This window comes from Silurus aristotelis, assembly GCF_946808225.1.
Source record: "Silurus aristotelis genome assembly, chromosome: 18".
NCBI lineage: Eukaryota > Metazoa > Chordata > Actinopteri > Siluriformes > Siluridae > Silurus > Silurus aristotelis.
In genome coordinates this window covers 17,843,771-17,857,058 of record NC_139591.1, presented here as the reverse complement: position 1 = coordinate 17,857,058, position 13,288 = coordinate 17,843,771, and the positions used below count along the sequence as shown (strand labels likewise).

Below are 13,288 nucleotides of genomic sequence, written 5' to 3'. Positions count from 1 at the left end.
AGAAGTTGTTATAGTGCTATGACATTTTAGACGTTTACTTTGATAAGAACGCACTCTGTTCTAGAAGTACTTTACGTTTCTGTGCTTGTGCTCACACTTTAGATCTTTACCCATTGGACTTTCCTGTCTTTCCGCCTGTGCTCTGACCACTTCTACACACCCTGACACTGCTTTCTGGAAAAGCCTCAATGAAAAGACTTTTCCGTTGCTTCCTGTCACCTCAGGTCCCCGTATGACAAATGCAGCAACGTGACAGTGCTTCCTTTCATGCCTCATCTCCTCGGCTGAGGCCCGACAACACAGCTCTCAGGATGCGAACGCAAGTCGAAGGTGCGCCATTTCAATTCCGTCGCCCTCGCTGGCCGAGCGCGCACGTCAATATCCAATCCATTACATCGCTTACAGGATGAGACAATCCCATAAAATGAGAAAAAAACAGCCATCAGCACTTTTTTTTATTCGCCAGCTCCTGCCGTGGTGGTACTCAGGCCCCTGAGCGCCACCGCCCATTACTCAACCCGAACCTCACTCGGTAAGAGCTCTGTAAGAGAGGAGCAAAATCAATGCCATGTAATTTCTTCTGATGTTCTGAAGGAGGGTGGAGAAAGCGAAGGAGGGATGTGCCTCCTACACGTCTCAAGGGAACGCTTGATAATAAAGAGAGAAAGTTGAAAAGAGAAGATAATTATCACTTTACATCATAGAACTTGTTCAGTGATCTTGTCAGATCAGGTTCTTCTGCAGTTCTTTAGGTTGAACAATTTCTGAGATGCTTTTCTGCTCACCGTGTCTGTAAAGAGTGATTATTTAAAATGTCATAGCCTTCCTGACAGCTCAAAACAGTCTAGATGTTCTCCACTGATCCATTTAATTAACAAGGAATCTTGTTAATGTTGACCTGCTGCCATGTGGTTGGCTGATTAATTGGTAACTGCATGAATGAGTAGGTCGAGAGAGTTACAAATAAATTAAATTTGGACCAACTGAAAACTAAAAAGAGAAAATATATGCCACATGCAACACACAAAAACATCATCTATATACAGGCATACAGATGACAAATTAATTGGTACTTCATGGTAAAAGAAGAACCCATTATTCTTTTCAGAAATAAATATGTACCTGAAACAAATAAACGTCATTGGCATCTATAATTGTTTATGAAATCTTTGAATATTATTACAATACATGAAAATGACATGGGCAAAAATGATGAGCTAATTTTTCACCCAATATGATTATAATGACCTACTGACCCAATATGATATTGCACAGCTTTAAGAGGTGATCAATGCAAAATAAAATAAAAATTCAGCACAAAGAACATGTTTTTTTTCATTTTCATTTACTGAATCAAAGAAATTATCGATCAATCAACATTTGAAACAATATGCAATGATTGATTTACAATCGAACTTGATTAAGGACAATAGGATAAAAGTTGCATGACATTTATTCTATAAAAAATTAAGTTGCAAAGGTTCCCCCTTATTTATAATTTTTTGAATATTTAGAAATTTGTTAATTAATTAATTAATAAACATTATTGTGTACTGTGTAATTTATAAAACTGTGAAAACATAGAACTAATCCCATTTATAGTGCAATAGACGTCAATGCCAATTCAAGCTATAGTATAAGCAATGCAGCCATATGCTTGTAAGATCATACCCACTCTGTATTTTTCAAACCTTCTTTCGAAATTGGGCTGCAGCTGACTTACTGACAAATCCAGAATATTCTGCAGGTAAGAGTCAGTTATTTTGCTTCTCAGTTTACACTTGATCATGTTCATTAGATTGAAAGTCTGCTCACAGAGGGAGGAGCTGCCAACGTTTTTGCTTTCATAACAAAGAAATGTTATGTTAGATGCTAAATTAGAAATTAATCTTTGTCTGAATGGCATTGTTTTCTTTTTTATTCTCTTACTTCTCATGTATAGCATGGCAGGCCAAATCAAAGGTCACCACAGGCCATAATTTGGGCATCTCTGCTTTTAATGTTTATTTAATAGATTTACGAGATCACTCAATACACTAAGTGTTAATATCTTTTAAAAATGAGCCCCTTACTGAATCAGTTCTGATAAAGGAAGTCCAAAGAGCATAGAATGAATCACCGAAATGATTCCCAAGAGTCATGAATGACCCCAAGCAGGTGATTGACGTATGACGCTTTGCCCTCTGTAGACATCACGGCTGATAAAATCTGGTTGGCTTTAACACATCCTGACACACACTGGACTGTAAAGAAATGCGTAATGAGTCTTATCAGATCTGTGAGTCAGAACGCCCGTTGAGGTACAGGTTTAACCATCGGCGATGATTCATCCGTGCCAGAAATACCTCCCCCTATAAACCAGAGGCCTTATTGGATATGAAAGGAATTCAGATCAGTGGCACGGTGTATACAGAACCACCGAACAGGTGTCTTTCTAACATCATGGAAAAAGCAGTGAATGCTAAACATACACATTTTTTCCGGGATACTGTATTATTAATAGACTGGATTTAAAGCTAAGCCACTCAAATCTAATCTACTGGTTCCAGTAGGCATATAAATGGTCACATGATACATCAACTCCATCCCATGTGCTCATAATTGCCAGCATCCTATTTAAGTGGACACCCTACAGAGACAAAAATTTAATATTCTTTCTTGCTGGGTATGAAGCTATATGGGACTCGATGGCAATGAACAGACTTTGCTGCTAAGGAAGCTCTCTGAATGGCAGTCACAGACTGTAAAATCCCACCATCAGGCCTCACAGCCCAGTTTTACGGGATTTTGTGATATAGTCACGAAATGTAATCTATTGATTAGATTTCCCACTTTTTTACACGTCACTGAGGACGACTTTCTATGTAATGTATTTCAATAGGAAGTATTTTTGGTCCCCCTACCAAAGTTTTCTTTGTCAGTGGATACCACAGAAGCTGTAGTGTTTTTTTTTTCTTTCTTTTTTGTTATTGATTTTTTAATTATTATTAACATTGTTTGTAGTGCTTTATCTTTTCTGTGATTCCTTCAAGTTAAAATACAGTTAATATATATTCTTCCGGTTAATTAAGGAGACTATGTTAATTAGTGACAGACACATTAATTACATAACCCTAACGCAAATTTTCTGCCTTATTTCCTTTTAAAAATGGGGAAAAATTATGACCGTTGGCATTTCTATCAGCATTACACATGATCCGTTGCTATGGAGCCGGAGCCAGACGAAGGCAGTCGTGCTGAGTGACACAAAAAAAGAGGGAATTACGTGTCCACAAACACGAATCAATATATAAAATTTAAAGACTATATCACGAACAGGCGTGAGAGGTGTTGGACCTCGAACCAATAATCGTACATCTTATAAAGTATCAAAAGCAATGGGACCAGCGCTTTGATATCAACATCAAATCAACATTTTTAAAAAATTTCTCAACTGCCATTTCTAATTCAGACACGACCAGATCATATACCCAACATGCCATATTGGCACACAAAGTTTTTCAAAATGTATCACCGAAGAAAAAACTGGAGTACGAATTATTCAAATAAAGGATCTCATATAACTACTGATTTCTGCCACAGTTGAAACACTGTGAGCCTTCTACTGTTGTAATGTCCCATGTTTCCTACCTTAATTCTGCCATGAAATTAGCGATTGATGCTAGCATGACATTAATAGAACAATAAACAAACAACCAAATCAGTCCCCATATTCTAGTCAGAGCCCTTAGCAATTTTACAATCAGCAATTATATAATTTTGTCATGTTTTTTATGTTGATTAGCGAACCTAATGCCTGCAGCATTGCACTGGAGGCTAATATTTCTAATTTAGCCAAACAACCCCATTTACACACACAAACAGTTTTACATAAGTTTTATAGTTTTACATAAATAAAACATAAATAAAATTGAAAAACGAAGCTCAGATTCTTTTTAAGCATTGTGAAATCTTTCTTGCTAGCACTTGTGACACTTATTTGTTAGCCAACACTGTGTTGCCCACGGTTACAGTTTTGCTTAGCATGAGTTGTGAGATGTCTTTAAATGGTTCTTGTCTGCCTTTTCTCTCCTCAAGGTTCCCACGACTTAAAATTTCATTCATGTGAAAATTAAGAATAGAATAAAAATCCAAGAAGAAATAATTCACTTGTTTTATTTCAGCTAAGCACATACCTAGCCTTTCTATCCATTTATGGTTCTTCCCAAGAAACACACTTGCTTTAATGGGTTGGAGTCGAAGATCTGCTGCTATAGATCTCTGACCTCAACCCTATTCCGATGAACTGGAATGCTGACTGCACCCCAGGCCTCCTCACCCTGCTTCAGCAACTGACTTTACTAAAGCCATTTTGGATAAATGAACACAAATCTCCACAAACACACTTTACATTTACGGTATTTTGCAAACGCCCGTGTCCAGAGCGACATTCTTGCTTCGAGTCTATAGCAATTAATAAATCTACACTGGTATGCCAAATTACAAACTTAATATAAATATAACTCTTGAACTCTACAAACTTGGAAAGTGCTTATTTAAGTGTTTCAGGAAGAGGAAGGTCTTCACCCGTCGCTTAGAGATAACCAGGGACTCAGCTGTACAGACATCTAAGGGAAGTTCATTCCACCACCTCGGTGCCAGAACAGAGAAGAGCCTTGAAGTATACTTACCTCTCATTCTGAGAGAAGGTGGTACCAGTCGAGCAGTGCTGGAGGATCTCAGACAGTGTGGTGCAGTGTAAGGTGTAATGGTCCATTTGTGGCCTTGTAGGCAAGCATCAGTGTTTTGAATCTGATACGTGCAGCTACTGGAAGCCAGTGGAGGGAGCGCCGCAGTGGGGTGGTGTGGGAGAACTTGGGCAGGTGGAAACTGGTGGAACATCTTCCCAGAAGAGTGGAGATCATTATAATAGCAAATGGGGACTGAATGTGGAATAGGATGTTCAAAATGCTCAGGTGTTGACAAACTTTTGTCGATTTAGTGAGATGATCAAGAGGATATTAATGTTGCATGGATTTGGTTAAAAAAAAAATTTGCTACTGTTAAACTTTATAAATGAAAATAGTTAACAGGTGCAATAATAAAAGAAGCACACTTCCTGTTTAAAGTAACTGTAAAGTGACTGCATGTGCACAGAAATCGTATACCTACTTTTTTAAATCTAAAACCTTTTACTGAATGAAACGAATAGTCGATCTCTGGTGACATAATTGATCGGTTGCTAAAGATGGTGCGATAGCCGTCTTGCCCAACACACATTAACAGACTGCTGTCTGACGGATCCCGTTTATTTGATTGTCACTTCATGTCTCTGCTCAACAATTCTAGTAAATGCCACCGATTTTTCAGAGATGCAGTTAAATTAAGCCGTGATGGATGAGATTTTGCTCACTTGGGATCCGAGTGGCTATTTGTTTAGTTTTGTTTAGATTTACAGTGGATCCATTTATCACAACAGTTTCTCAATCAGGCATTAAGCAGAATTCTGATCAGCTCTGAACAAGAAAAGTGCACGTTTCCGAGAAAGCATGGATGGTCAGGATCTTAGATCTGATTTGATGGAAAGAAAAACTAAAAAGCACAAAATTTAAAGCACAATTTTTCTTTGGGTGAACATAAATATTGTGATATATTGTGAGCTGTGAAAAACTACAGCCATACAGGTCACATTGCAGGTGTATCATTAAACACTGTCCCCTATGTGTTGCTCTGCACAATGTATTGGCACCCTTAATATATGTGTAGCAAATTTTCAGAGAGTAATAAAACAAATAAAGATTATTAGTCATTCGTATATAAAAATTAATATGCATTACAGAAGGTAAGATGATTATAAAAATCTACCATTTATTTAAATATTGGCTTTACTTTATTATGTTGCTTGAACAACTTTTATAGCAAAGATTTTCTTTAAAGTGTGTCGATTTCCAGATCGTGATTAGTTTTTTGTTGCGATACTGCCACCTGGTGTACAGCTCCCAGCATTGTAAACGATCACACAATATGAACACTGAAAACACAGGAATTCATTTAAACAGGAAAAAACTGCAAGAAAACAATGAAGCGAGAAGGATCAGTGTTCACATTTTGTATTTGTGGTTCAGTAAACGGCAACATAATAGAAAGATGAAAACATTCATAACATTTTTAGAATGAACCATGCGAGCTGCAATAGCAACAAGATGAGAAGTAAAAGAACACGTGGAACCCGGTGATAAAATAAGGAACATGGAAATTTTCTCTCTCACGCACACACGCTCGGGGACACGTTCTGTGCAAATTTAAGAGCGTAAGTGTGTTTCTAGGCCGTGTTTTTGCTCTCCCCGTTTTCAACAATCTTCCTCTTCTTCTCTTCTCCCTCGGTTTTGAAGATGCTTGCTCTGTAATATTTGAGCTCTTTGATGCTCTCTTGAATGTCGTCCAGCGCTCTGGAAAGACCGCAAGGGTAGCAGTTACAAACCACACACTCAGGAAGTGTCTCAAACCAACATTTGTAGTGCACTAGCAAAGCTTCAATGCGTCACTATGAAGGAGACATGGCCTGTGTCTCGGTTTTAATAAAACCTTTTCTATTGTAGTCAGTATAAAGGAGACATGGCCTTTATCTTAGTTCTTAAGAAGGCGTGACCTTTGTAATTAAATCACTATGAAGGAGGCGTGCCCTTTATGCTTCAGTCATTATACAGAAGGTGTGGCCTTCGTGTCTCATTTCTAATAACGAAGGCATGGACTTTGTAACTCAGTCAATATGAAGGGGTGTGGCCAGTGTGTCTCAGTCAATACGAAGGAGGTGTGGCCAGTGTGTCTCAGTCAATACGAAGGGGTGTGGCCAGTGTGTCTCAGTCAATATGAAGGAGGTGTGGCAGTGATGCGAGTCAATCGAAGGGAGGTGTGGCCTTCAGCTTAGTCCTTAAGGAGGCATGTCATTTGTAATTAAATCACTATGAAGGAGGCGTGCTCTCTGTGATTCACTTATTATACAGAACGTGTGTATACAGTTAGTACACAGTTCATATGAAGGAGGTGAGGCCTTTGTGTGAGTCACTACAAGAGAGGCGTGACCTTTGTGCTGCAGCCACCATAAAGGAGGTGTGTCCTTTGAGTCTCAGTCATTATGAAGACTGTGTATCTATCACTATAAAAGGTCAATTGTTCTTTAATTAAATCTTTATGAAGATGGTGTGCTCTTTGCGCCTCAATAGTTATACAGAAGGTGTGGATTTCAGAGCTAATTGCTAATAGAGGAGACATGGTCTTTGTCTTAGTCACCTATGAAGGAGGCGTGGCCTTTGTGCCTCCAAGCTAATTAATAAAGTGTGGCCATAACTGTGCCTGTCAGTCCAGGTCAAGAAGTTGCAGCCATTATCTGTGTACTATAGAAGGAGGTTTAAAGGCATGGGCTCGTCAGTCTCACTGAAAAACGTATGGCCATTTAAGGGGTGTAGCAGAGAAGCTCTAAATCATATATGACTGGCTGATTTATATAACGGGAATAAATGCATGTAGAGAATAATGCTGACAGTTTAAACACTGACCTGTGTTGAGCTTTCTTCTGAGGCGCTCGTTTAGAATCGTCCGGAAACCAGCGTCTGAGGAGAGAACAAGGTTAATTTTTTACAGATAAACTGGATATTACAAACAAATGCAGGCCTCCAGGACAGACAGCGTTTACGGCAACCGTGTGGGTGTGGGTGTGTGTGTGTGTGTGTGTGTGTGAGTGAGTGAGAGAGTGCGTGTGTTTGTGACTAAAAAAACATTACTATTCACTCACGGATGCAAAGCTTATGCATGAGCATGTGTGGAAACTATTGCTCTCTAATGTTCATGTGGAAAAGCAGTACTGGTCACTTTATACTCACACCCACACCCACACACAAACACACAAACACACCTGCAAAGCTCCTTGACTGTGCTCACGTCGATGATGCGATAATGGAGATGACGCATGAACTGGGGCATGAACTTGTCCAGAAACTTCTTATCAGCATGTACTGAGTTTCCTGGGAGAAAACACACACACACACACACACACACACACACACACACACACACACACACACACACACACACACACACACACACACACACACACACACACACACACACAGAAAAAACTGAATGTCAAAAACAGCCCACCTCAAATGGTTTTGTGTGGTTATTAACACAAAGACCGTGTGAGTGTGTGTGCGTGTGTTACCTGCGAGAGGACACTGGCCCGGAGGTGTGTGTTGTCTGATGAAGGACACGAACTCGTACTCGGCCTGCTGAAGTGAGATCTTGCTGTCCCGCACCGCCTGTGTCAACCCTGACTGAACACACACACACACACACACACACACACACACACACACACACACACACACACACACACACACACACACACACACTATACAGTATATTAGGGGTTTAACAGCACACAAAAGTCACGGTTCGGTACAATTTCGGTTCTTCATCAAGATTTTCTTCTTGAAAACTTTTTCATTTCACTGCGAGTTGTATCCTGCATATAACGATGTTTGTGACGAGTAAAAAAAATCTAAATCCAATAAAGGAATTCATAGTGCTAGGATTAGCCACTTTCTGGTTAGTGGCTAACGCTAGCGCTATTGATTCTTTAGCATTTTCATACATACACAATACAAATTGTATTTCCGGTGCAGAGCGAAAAGGCACAGTGACACTACACTAACTATTTTCTTTTTTTTTTTTATTATACCCCTGGCATTGTTGTGTATGTGTAAGTTAAAAAATAAAAATAAATAATCTCCGCACATAGAAAGGATTGCATTTAGTACACAAAAGCCCTGTAACTAAAGATTTTGAATACATGTACCGTTACACTCCTACTATATACACAAAACAATTACCCATCTAGTCATGTCCTGATGCTCATGAATAGTCCCATACCTGCCCATGATGCTCCTTGCACCAATCAGACATGCTGTCGAGCAGCTCGTCAGGCTGGTTGATGATCAGATTTGGACCCTAAAATCATAAACACAGAACACATTATTCTACCTGGTTCTTCCTGGTTTCCACACACCCAGTGCACTCCTGATCTCCTGGTGTATATTTAAACATCACTACAGTACTACTGCCTGGCTGCTTTGTGCCGCGGATCTTTGTTTTTACCTCAGCAATGATGTTGAGATCTGAGTCGGTGATGATGCACGCCATTTCGATAATCTCGTCCTTTTCTATATTCAGTCCTGTCATCTAAAACAAGACGAACGGACACAGGTGTCAATTTTACACGAATCATTAGAAAGACTCCAGGACTCTGCATTGGGCCTGAAATGTCTCACACATGCAGAGGTCAGTGTTCATTAGTTACACATTTTATGAAGTTTTAATCTGCATCTACTTTCATCTGAGTGGGAAATGCGCTTGCATCTAAAATCATTGGCAGCCTTTGGTTTAGGAGGTAAATATTAGAGGTATATGGAGGTACACTGATTAGGCATAACGTTATGACCACTAACAGGTGAAGTAAACATTTTGTCCTCAAAGTGTTTAAGTGAGTTTGATGAGGGCAAAAATCGTGAAGTCTAGACGACTGGGTCAGAGCATCTCCAAAACTGCAGCTCTTGTGGGATGTTCTCGGTCTGCAGTGGTCTTTGTCTATCAAAAGTGCAGTGGTAAACCAGCAACAGGGACACAGCAGCCAAGGCTCATCGATGCATTTATGGAGTGAAGGCTGACCCGTGTGGTCCGATTCAACAGACGAGCTCCTGCAGCTCAAACTGCTGAAAAAAAATTAGTTTTTAAATGGATACTGGACAAAATAAACATAACACTTTATGTAAAATAGTACTTAATTTATTTATTCACTAAAAGTATATTAATAAATATTGAGGAAAATAAAAAACAAAAAGCAACGCTCCAAAAACTTAAAACCATATGGAGTAATAAAGACACTTTAAATAAACAGCACGTAGCGTCAGTGATTCGCCTCTAGAGGTCGCTCTCGTACTGTATAAAGCAAGTCGGGAAAAAATATCAGTATGGATTTTTGCCAATAATCAATTAATTAATTGGGAAAAACGATGAATTGGTCGACCTGTAGTATATATTATGTCATTTTAAATTTATTAATTGATATTTTGCTATTCTAATTCTGTGGTGTTGCCTCTAGATTTTGAATTTGTTTGCTTGGTTAAAAAACAACAGTAGTAATTCAAAAATGATTACTTATGCCAGTCTTGCACTAAATCAGGACTAAGCGTATTCTTATTAATCCAGTTTCCCCACAAACCTGTTGATGTGCTCTATTTTCTTTTAAGATTACTTGATGAATTCCAAAGAGAGATATCATTTTTGCATGTCCCATCTGCTCAGGAAGTTGGGGTTAGAGCGCAGGGTCGGTCATTGCACGGAGCCCTTGGAGCAGATGATTAAGTGCCTTGCTCAAGGGCCCAACAAAGGCAACTGGGCATATAAATGTGAATCTTCTGATGCATATTAATGTGAATGCTTAATCATTCCAGGCCAAAAGCTTTTCCTACCTGGCATTTCATGGCATTTCTAGGCTTCTGTCACTGTTTTACTAGACAGCGGTGGTTCAGTGCTTAAAGTCAGGGTTACTGATCAGAAGGTTGTTGGTTCAAGCACCAGCACTTTAAGCACTGAACCACCATGAAAATACAGGTAGGAAAAGCTTCTGGCCTGGAATGAATAAGCGTTTACCCTTAATATGCATCAGAAGAGAAAACACAACATAGTGTTATATCAGATATCAAACAAACATTAAAATGTACAAACAAGTACTGAATGCTCACACTACTGACTGAATGTGGAAAAAAATGCTTTCTAAAAAAAAAGAAAAGCACAAATCATTCAAATTTGCATTTCTGGGATTGAGGTATTTATCCACAGCCGATTACAATGATCTTGTATATAAACCTGAGCTGTTGAGGGTTAAGGGCCTTGTTTAAGGGCCCAACAGTGGCATATTGATGTTGCTGGGATTAAACACTGAGCGCCCACGTCCTGATATTATTATATTACACTATATATTATAACATTATGACTTTATTAGCCAAGTTTATAAATGACCTCATATAGAAACAAAGCTACATACAGTATTTAACATTTCTGAGGGGTTTAAAATCTGAATTATTGATGCTAAAAGTGATGATTTACCTCTAAATCCACCCACACCATCCTCTGGCTCATAGTTTCAGCTGATGATGATGTGGATAATGTAGCTGACATTTTCGCTGGGTTTTTCAGCAGGAGGTTAGAGAATGAACGTCCGGGTGTTTGTCGATGAATAAATGAGTGAAGAGGTAAATCTGATGGATGGAGCTTAGTGCTGAGGGTGAAACCAGCAGTCACACGTGTAAAGACAGCGGTCCGGCGTGCACACGATGCAATTCTCACCAGCGCAGCCATTCGAGCCAACTTTCGCCTTGAACTGTCGTAAAAAGAAACAGGACGCTTGCTTTTCCAACATGCCGTAAAGGGTTTGTTAGTTCTGTAGTACCTTTGTAGTTTTTTCTTTCTTCAATTTAAATCGCATCTTGAAGTATCTGGTTTAATTACAAACTGTATTATATTGATCTATTTTATATTTATAATAATTTACTGTATTTACTTTTTAATATTATTGGCACTTTTCGAACCCCTCCGTCTGTAGGGACCCCTCTAAATATATGATACGATATATGGACAGTAAATGTTAACACTGACTGCACCCCAGACCTCCTCACCTGACCTACATCAGTTCCTGACTTTAATTATTTGAAAGAACATAAAACTCTGTATACTTGAAAACTCTAAACTTAACAAGTAATAGCAGACTGTGTTTTTCTGTAAGACCACAAGATGTCGCTAGAGCATTACTAATCATCCACATCTTCCTCGTACAGTTAGCACTTAATTCCTAATGTTCTTCATATCTTAACCCCACAGTATCACAAACAGAAGTTTTCTTATTTACATGATAAAACATTCTCTTTGATTTTATTTATTTATCATTATAATTTTTTTGCAGCAGTGTCACGTCTATCTCACTGATAAAAACATTTGAATCCTCAAAATGAACTGATTAACAACCACCGAAGAGTTTCTGTTTGGCTCAGCAGCACACCCTGCAGCCAGAAATCCATTAGGGACAACAGCTGGATGAAGAGTTTATTGGACAGCTGGAATGCTGGAAACATGAAATTAGTCGCAGTCTATTGGACAAAACGAACAGCACTAATTATGTGTGAATGAGTAGACTGGATCTGATCCTATTGTGTAATTGCCTTTATTCGGCATGTGTTTGAAATGAAAAGGGGGAAAAAAAAAAAGAAGAAAATAAAACCGGTGTTTGAGTTTACACAGTAAATAAGCATCTCTCACTGGTTTTTCTAAATGTCTCAGAATTGTATTTTACATCTGAAGCAGCTTTTGTTGAGAGTCTAGTGCTGATTATATTAGATTAACATTCTGCTAATTAGTGTGCTGAAAAGCAAAATGGTGGCCCACATGGATGCAGTGGCTTTTTGCTAGCTGGGAAAAGAAAATAGACAGTAACAGTGCTATAAGTACAATTAAGGTACAACTTTCTCATGCCACGTTCACTCGCTTGTCTTTAATAGAAAAGATGTGAACGCCTTTTGCAGTAAGATTAGCAATAGCGGCTAGCAAAATCAATCTCAGCTGTTCGATTGTGTTTGCTAGTCGGCTTTATCTCCAGACAATTGGCCGCTCACGACGAACGCTTATCAGATCTGCGGTGGCCTTTGAGGTCACGACGAAAATAATGTCTAGATTTTAGGTCTTCTGTCCGAATTGGACTGTGAACGTCAAATTTCAGATAAGAAGTGAATGAATTTCAGGCTTGAAGTAATCGCAAAGATACAGGCCAAGTCCCTTTTTTCCCCTGGTCAAACAGGGCAGGAGGAATTGAACAGAATCTGAGTGAAAACATGGTCGAGTACAGTGCAATTCGTCCAGTCTTGCGGAAAAGATTTGCTCTTGTAAAGAGATCACTTTTCTGACTTCCTTTCAGTCGAAACCATTTAGCTTTGAAAAAATTTCTTTTTTTTTTATTGTAGACGCTTTTTTCCAGAATGTGCAGTGGTAATGGCATCTTCAGGGTTAGCAAGTGAGCACACTCCTTTTCAATGTTTTGCTGATGAGTTCATAGCATTTTCAGAGGGTTAACAGTGACAAAATTGAGATTTGATGCCTGGGGATCAGGAAAGAAACTTTCTTTTCATCCATGCTCTTCTCAATGGCTTAGAGAGAAGGAGTTTATGGCTTAATAATGAGTCTTGGCCCATACTTGACTATTTTA

At 38.9% G+C, this 13,288-nt stretch overlaps 1 protein-coding gene across 1 annotated transcript; it reads right to left on the bottom strand.

Moving 5' to 3' along the window:
• Positions 1-6,073: 6,073 nt before the first annotated feature.
• On the bottom strand, positions 6,074-11,456 carry smfn (small fragment nuclease). The gene is made up of 7 exons (XM_083567527.1): positions 11,143-11,456; positions 9,133-9,216; positions 8,908-8,985; positions 8,198-8,309; positions 7,892-8,000; positions 7,536-7,589; positions 6,074-6,428 (listed from the first exon to the last, which is right to left on the bottom strand). Exons 1-7 carry the CDS (start codon positions 11,392-11,394, stop codon positions 6,302-6,304), a joined length of 816 nt encoding a protein of 271 aa, XP_083423653.1. The 5' UTR covers positions 11,395-11,456; the 3' UTR covers positions 6,074-6,301.
• Positions 11,457-13,288: the final 1,832 nt, after the last annotated feature.

What these genes read in the sequence shown, in the direction of transcription:
- smfn (XM_083567527.1), bottom strand. Translation starts at nt 11,394, where the DNA reads ATGGCTGCGCTGGTGAGAATTGCATCGTGTGCACGCCGGACCGCTGTC. An exon ending in TGGTGTGGGTGGATTTAGAG is followed by an intron (nt 9,217 to 11,142) that starts GTAAATCATCAC and finishes GTCTTGTTTTAG; the next exon opens with ATGACAGGACTGAATATAGA. An exon ending in ATCTCAACATCATTGCTGAG is followed by an intron (nt 8,986 to 9,132) that starts GTAAAAACAAAG and finishes TTATGATTTTAG; the next exon opens with GGTCCAAATCTGATCATCAA.